This window comes from Hevea brasiliensis, unplaced genomic scaffold, assembly GCF_030052815.1.
Source record: "Hevea brasiliensis isolate MT/VB/25A 57/8 unplaced genomic scaffold, ASM3005281v1 Scaf24, whole genome shotgun sequence".
Lineage (NCBI taxonomy): Eukaryota > Viridiplantae > Streptophyta > Magnoliopsida > Malpighiales > Euphorbiaceae > Hevea > Hevea brasiliensis.
In genome coordinates, this window is record NW_026614740.1 from 99,455 (window position 1) to 106,717 (window position 7,263).

General features: G+C 33.8%; 1 protein-coding gene across 1 annotated transcript; it reads right to left on the reverse strand.

Moving 5' to 3' along the window:
• Nucleotides 1-6,531: 6,531 nt before the first annotated feature.
• LOC131176783 (uncharacterized) lies at nt 6,532-7,263 on the reverse strand. The gene has a single exon (XM_058141818.1). It carries the CDS (start codon nt 7,261-7,263, stop codon nt 6,532-6,534), a length of 732 nt encoding a protein of 243 aa, XP_057997801.1.

A 7,263-nucleotide genomic window follows, 5' to 3' on the forward strand; every position in this document is an offset into this window, starting at 1 on the left:
TATACTATTCAAGTCAAATTGTTGACTTTCTAAGGCTTAATAGGTATGGGAATTCCAACTTCACCCACATACCACATTTTGGTCACTAAATTTGTTGGTTTTGGTTGTTTTCTCAAAACTTAGGTCTTTTAGGCAAAATTGCCAATTTTCAGTTTTGGAGCCCTAAGTTGCACTGTTCCATTGGTCACTTTACTGTTGGAATTTGGCAAAACTTTCTTCATATAAAATGTTCCCTATTGTCTTAAGTTTATTCTCCTTTTTGAATCACCCCAATTGGAGTTTTGTAGCTCAAGTTATAGCCAAAATACAGTTACTGTTCATGCTGCAGAATTTGGTTCTGCAAATTTATTGATCCAACTTCATTTAGCAATTTGATCAAGTTAAGTCCATAATTTGGTCTAATTTTTTTCATATTAAATGTTCTACTATGTCTTATATTTCTATCGGTTCAAGAATCACCTAAATCGGAGTTTTCTAGAGAGAGTTATAGCCATTGAAACTTTACTGTTCATATGGCAAATCTGCAGTTCTGCAGGTTCAGGTCACCAACTTTGCTCAGTAATTTGAGTGGGTTAATGGCATAATTTGGGTTTGTGTTCTTCATGAAAGTTTTAGGTCTATATCTCATCTAACCACTGGTAAAATTTCAGGTCATTTTGACCTACCTAGCTCAAGTTATGACCAAATGAACAAACACTGTTCATTTGGTCAGTTTGTGCAGAGGCAAACTGTGATTTCTCAACTTTGGTCAATTTGTTCACTAGGTTTTAGTCACTTTTTGGGCATGCTTCCTAAATGAAAATTGTGTCATTTAGTGCCTATTTTCATTCCCAATTGGTCCCATACCAATTGGACTTGTAAAATTCCATTTTTGGTCCCTCAAAGTTGACTTTTGGTCATGGTGCATAACCAATCCGAATTTGGCTTTGATTCAAACACTTCTAACACCCTTAATTAGGTCACAAATGGCCATTTCTTTCCTTAAACTATGTCAAAGACATCATTTAGCACTTCTTCACATTTTTTGTCTCTAACCCTAATGTTCAAAACCCTAATTCACACTAATTGTTGCATTTACTTGATTCCATGCCTTAATCATAGTCATTCAACTAACTAAGGTTTATATACCCCTTTCAAACCATTCAATTCATGCAAATCATCCTCATAACCAAGCTGGCCAAAAATCAGTTTAGTCCCTCAACCAATTTTTCTTTTCATTTTAAGTTTGTTTCTATGTTCTTGATGCTACACATACACTAATTAAACTAAAAACTTAAAGTTTGCATTACTAACCTTGTTATGTGTCCTTGAACTTTCACTTCCTCTCAATTTTCTTCAATTTTTTTATGACCAATCTTCCTCACAAGTGATTAAATCAAGTTTTTATGGGAGAATTTGGGGTAAGGTAGGGTCAAATGGGTGTTTAAAAGCTTGTATTCAAGCTTTCATGGAGGATCAATGGTGGGGTTTGGGAAAACCTTGGCTGCCGAAATCTTGAGGTAGGAGAAGGGTTCTATTTTTTTTTTTTTATGTAATTTAAGTCTTACTTTATGTATTTGAATGGGTCAAAAATTGTGGGAATTAAAATAATTAATTTTGACATCATTTTGATGTCATAAGGTGATGTAATTAACTTTTTCTTTTCTTTTCCTTTTTTTTTGTGTTTTTATATTAGTTTTTTAATTTAATTCCCGACTCTGAAATTTTCTTTTCTCCGATTTTATTTGACAGTTAGGTTAGGAGTCAGCTCTCGGGGTCAATTGACCAAATTGCCCCTCACCGGTTCATCCCGGTTTGCAAATAATCCAATATTTCTTCCGACTCTCTGACCTAATTATTTGACTGGCTTAAAAGTTCTTTTTCATGATTTTCTCTTTTTCACTGTGTTCATAAGGGTCCTAAGGACCGCAGCGTTACATTTTACGGTTCGAAATTTGAGTTTAAAACGACTTCGCAGTCGTTCCCGAGAAGGTCACCCATCGCTGTGACTCTCGGCTCGTTTAACTTCTTATGTTCTGTTTTTCTTGTTTATACTTAACTAATTGGACATTACTAATTATTTGTGTTTATGATTTATCTAGTTATCTTAAGTATGGTTATAATCCCCTTAATTGTCTGGACTGACTCCGGTCTCCGGAATAGTGAAATATATCAAGCTATGCAAATAGGGGTGTTACAACACATATTGTCAATTCATGATTTGCTCTATAAGCAGTACTGCTATCTGCGGCCCCTAATTGGTATACCAATCGATCCAACAATATACATATAAGCCTAGGCATACTTTGGCCAAATTAGTGCTATTAAGCACTTATAGTTTTATTATTTCATACTATGTACTATTAAGGGTTCATAACATATTTTTATTTCACTTCATGTACTATCTATACTTTATACCATTTCCATGTTATTATAATGAGAACATAGGTCCCAAGGACTTATTCATATAACATATGTATTTATCACTCTCATTATTTTATGTTATGTACTATACATATTTATAGTATTGTTATTTCATATATGATGAAAACATAGCTTCCAAGTGTATTTTCCTATGACTTATGTGTTTAGCAAACCATTTAGGTAAATTTACATTTTATGTATCAACTAATTTCATGTCACCTTATAGTGGGAAAGTAGGTCCCGCATGTCTATTTCATGTAATTTAGCATGTAGTGACTTATTAGGGATAAGTCCTTACTAAAAACAATTTAATTCAAGAACCTTTCTTTAGGTTCAGTTTCACTGTTTTGACTTTACATATCACATTGAGCAATTACACATTTTTTACTTATTTCTTTGAAATGTACATATCACGTTATAGTGGAAAAATAGGTCCCATATACCCTTTCATATGGTTTAGTGTTTAATGGCTTGTTAGGGTGAAATTCCTACCATAAGATAATTTATCTCATGGACCTTTCTTTGGTTTCAGTTTTTGTGTCTTACTTTTACCTATCCATATGACCAGTTTGTAGCCACTGTTTGGCCACACTTCTTTCATGGAAGTTGTTCCTCTATGTCTTATCTTTATTTTCCCTTTTGAATCATGTCAATTTGATATTTAGAACTCAAGTTATAGTTAGATAACCATAACTGACTCATTCCTAGATTCTGGTTCCTTACCTAGGCAACTTTTGGACTTAAAATTTACCTAATTAATGGAATAGGTTGCAGTCACTTTTAGGCATGGTGATCTTCATAAAAATTGTTACCCTATGTCTTATGATCATTGAGAAATTTGTATAATAATATTTCAAGTTTTTTGGAATTATTTATGGCCAATTAACTAACCTAGGTTCATGTAACCTGTGCCAATAGGGACTCAGTTCAGGACAGTGACTGCAGGTCACTTTTTGAGATTCTTAAATTCATAATTTGAGGGAGGTTCCTGAAACAAATTTGTATCCCTATTTCTCAGGTTTATGGAAAGTATGGCTCATCTCAACTGGATTTTTCTAGTGGTAGTTATGACTAAAAAACTGTTCTGGGTTCAAGTGAAGTTTGGTCAGATTGCAGGTTTTGATGTAGTGAATTATTCTAACTGTTTGACCTCGTTCTCTTATTTTTTGGGTTTTGGTCAAAACACCAATTTTGTAGGTCTGTGTCTTGTCGACATTTTTCCACTGGTTTCATTACATTTGAGTTCTTGTAGACCAAGTTATGGTCATTTTGCCAAAACTGGTCGGGTGAGGTTAGGTCCAGCAGTTTCTAGGTAACCTAATTCTAGGCAGTTTTGTGACCCAAATTGGGCCAGCAATTCAGTTTAGTTTTTTGCATTTCTGAGTTCAGTGATCTTCATGAAAATTGTAGCCCTATATCTAAGCTTTCCAATGGTATCAAATTCAGGTCATTTGGACCAGTGTATAGGGAGTTATGATCAAATGAACATGTACAATTCATTTAGTCATTTTCTGAGTTTGGTGTAGGGTAATCCAGATTTGAGCAGTATTTATGTCAAGTTTTGGACGGAATTTGAGCATGGTTTCTTGACGGAAAATGGGCTTTTTTGGGTCTAGTTTCACCTCCAATTAGCCTCATACCAATTGGAGTTACATATTTTCAGTTATGGTTCAAAATTCATGCTGGACTCATTGAGTCCCAAAACCTGCAGAAAACAAGCACTCCCAATTTCAATTTCCTCCATCTTCCTTACTTCAATTGGCATGCATAGCACTTCTATAAGTAACAATCTCAACTCAAACAAGTCAATTTCAAGCATTTACATAAAGTCCCCATATCATTTACATAAACCCTAATTCCAATATCTCAATTTACACAAACTCAACTCTTTTACACTTTTTATCATATTAACTATTCAAACATCCTTATGGAACCATTTTTCATCATTTAAAAACATCAAACCTCATAAGATTCATGGCTGCCGAAATTAAGGTTCTTCAATTCCTTTTTATTTATTTTCATTTTCATAGAGTACTCACTCATCTCATCATTCTTACAAGATTTAAAGAAGAGAGGGAGTGGTATTTTTGCACTTACCTTATGACCCAACTTGCAAACCTCAATTTCTCTTCTTCAAATGGGTATCTAAAGCTTCCTTATGGAGTGGGGAGGATTATTTGTGAAGAGAGCTATGGGTTTTGATGGGTAAATGAGGAGGAAATGAAGCTTTAAGCTTAATAACAATGGTGGGGAGGGAGAGACCAAGGGAGACGGCAAGGAGAGAGAGAGAAGATAAAGAAGATAGTTGGTGAGGTTTTTGTCTCTTTTGGGTATTTATATATACACATTTATGTGTACTTAATTTTTTTTTTTTTTATTTCATAAGCCTTTTTTTTCTTTTCGTTTCTTTTCTCATTTTCCAATTCATTTCATAAACTTTTCAATTTATGTTAATTATTTTATTCTCTCAATTTTTAATTTGACATTTAGGTCAAAATTCACCTCTGACAGGTGAAATGATCAAAATGCCCTTTGGGGTGCATATCGGGATATTTTTATTATTTTTATATCAATTAATAAATTCTCTAAATTTTATTTTATTTTCTCTAAATTTTCTTTAACATCTTTAATGTCATTTTTACTTAAATAAACCTTAAAATTGGGTCCCAAAATTATTTCCTATATTTATTAAACTTTTCTTTACATTTATTTCATTAATTTAGGTCTCTTCACTATAGTTTAAGTATAGTTTCAGACATTCTGGCTGTCTGAACAGACATTAGTCGCTGGAACAGTAGAATGTATGGACTACCTACAATGAGAGCGTTACAATATATATATAATGAAATTGCTTTACTTGTTAACATGGAACAAATGTTACACTCACTTTAGTTAAGGTAGGTCAAGTAGTTTTTCCCTTTTTCTTTGGTGCTTTTTTGAATTAATTGGAGCTACACCACAATGAGAATTGCTTGGAGATGCATCGATGGGATTTATGCCATGGAACCTCTTATTGTGACCTATGACTCCACATATTTTGCACCTCATGGATACTCTTCCTTTCCTACTTAACCTCCCTTCAGCTGCTGCCCTCTCTAATTTATCAGGTTCTTTCCTCCTAACTTTTTTCTTTCTACCTCTCTTTTGCTAAATTGGGCTATTGGGAATGATGATGTTGTTTAAAAAGGCTTTTGGCCACTATTCATGGCCATTGATAAGATTAATGACATGCCCATATACCCTTAAATAAGTCCTTATTGAATAGCATTCATTGACATAAGTCTCAGGTGATTGATTATTACCAAAAAAACATAGCACATGCATGGCCACATGGGATGCCATTCAAAACCCACCTCCTACATGTGCATGTTCTTCTAACGACATTAATGATAAATTGACACCCTGCCCTAAATACTTGAACCTGAGGACCTCTTGAATGCTATGGGGTAAACATAATAGAAAGCTCTTTCATCTCAGTCAATTTTTTTTTTTTTTTGTATTATTGGACAAATTGCACTAAAAACTTTCTCCATCATCTTCGTTTTCTTAAAAATCCTACTCATCAACTTTGTCCTTATCATCTCCAGTGTAGTTATGGTTGCTTTATCCCTAGTATCCAATATATATCTATTGAAACATTCACACAACTTATTGGTAAGCATATCACACATAGGGACAGTGGTAAAGTAGGCCATAAACCAGTGATCACAAGGTCTTTCTCTCAACCACTCCCTTTCCTGAGGGTTTTTCTCCTCAATTTTATCTAACCAATAATCCAATTTCTGCTCATAAGTAGATCTAGCTGCATTCCATAACAAATCCTTTAATTCTTTGCCCTTAAAATTACCTCTAAAATTGGTGTACATATGCCTAACACACAATCTATTTCTCTGAATTTGGAAACAATTCATCGATTACTGCTACAAGCCCCTATTTAAAGAATGAAATGAAATATATATAAATATCAGTACCATTAAAAAATAGAAAAAAGTACAAGTAAAGGATTTAATCATACACATATGCCTATATATTAATTAAAAAAATCAGTAACCTTTGTCTATCAAACATGAAGGCCCATTAATGACTATTGTATATAAGCAAGTCTTCTTTTAATTGTTCCAGAAACCACTACCAATTGTCTTTGTTCTCAGTGAGTACCACTACAAATGCTATAGGGAAAATGCAGTCATTGGGATCAATCCCAACTGCTGTTAGCAATTGGCCACTATAATTCCCTTTTAACCAGCATCCATCAACACAAATAAGAGGTCTGCAACCATCCTTAAAAGCCTCTTTAAGAGCAGTCAAACAAATATAAATGCCTTCAAATTTGCCCTTTTCTTCTTTAAATGTAGCTATTCTTCCAAGGTTAGTTCTCAAAAGCTCCAATTTATAATCATGTAACCTACTATACTGCTTTGCCTTATCACCATTAATTGTCTTTAAAGAAAACTCCCTTGCTCTCCATGCTTTAACAGGGTTAATTATGAAGCTGAAATTTGCCTTTACCCTAGCAATTATGCCATTTAAACTCCAAATGGGATTATGCCTAAATGTTTCAAGGTAATGAGAAGCTAACCATTTTACAGTTACATGGAAATTGGAGAAATCTACTCCACAACTATGTTCAAAGTGACTAGTTTTAATTTGCATTGTAACATCACTAGGGTCCCTTGGATTCAGCCTACTAGCCCATATCTTCCAACCACATTTCTTAAAACAACAAGCTTGAACTCTTTTTTTATCATTGGTAGGAAAATGAATTTTATATCTATGCTTAATGCCATACGCCTTACAAGCTTCTTTAAACTCATGACTGTTGGCAAACTTCATCCCAATTTTAAAAGTTGGATCTCTCAT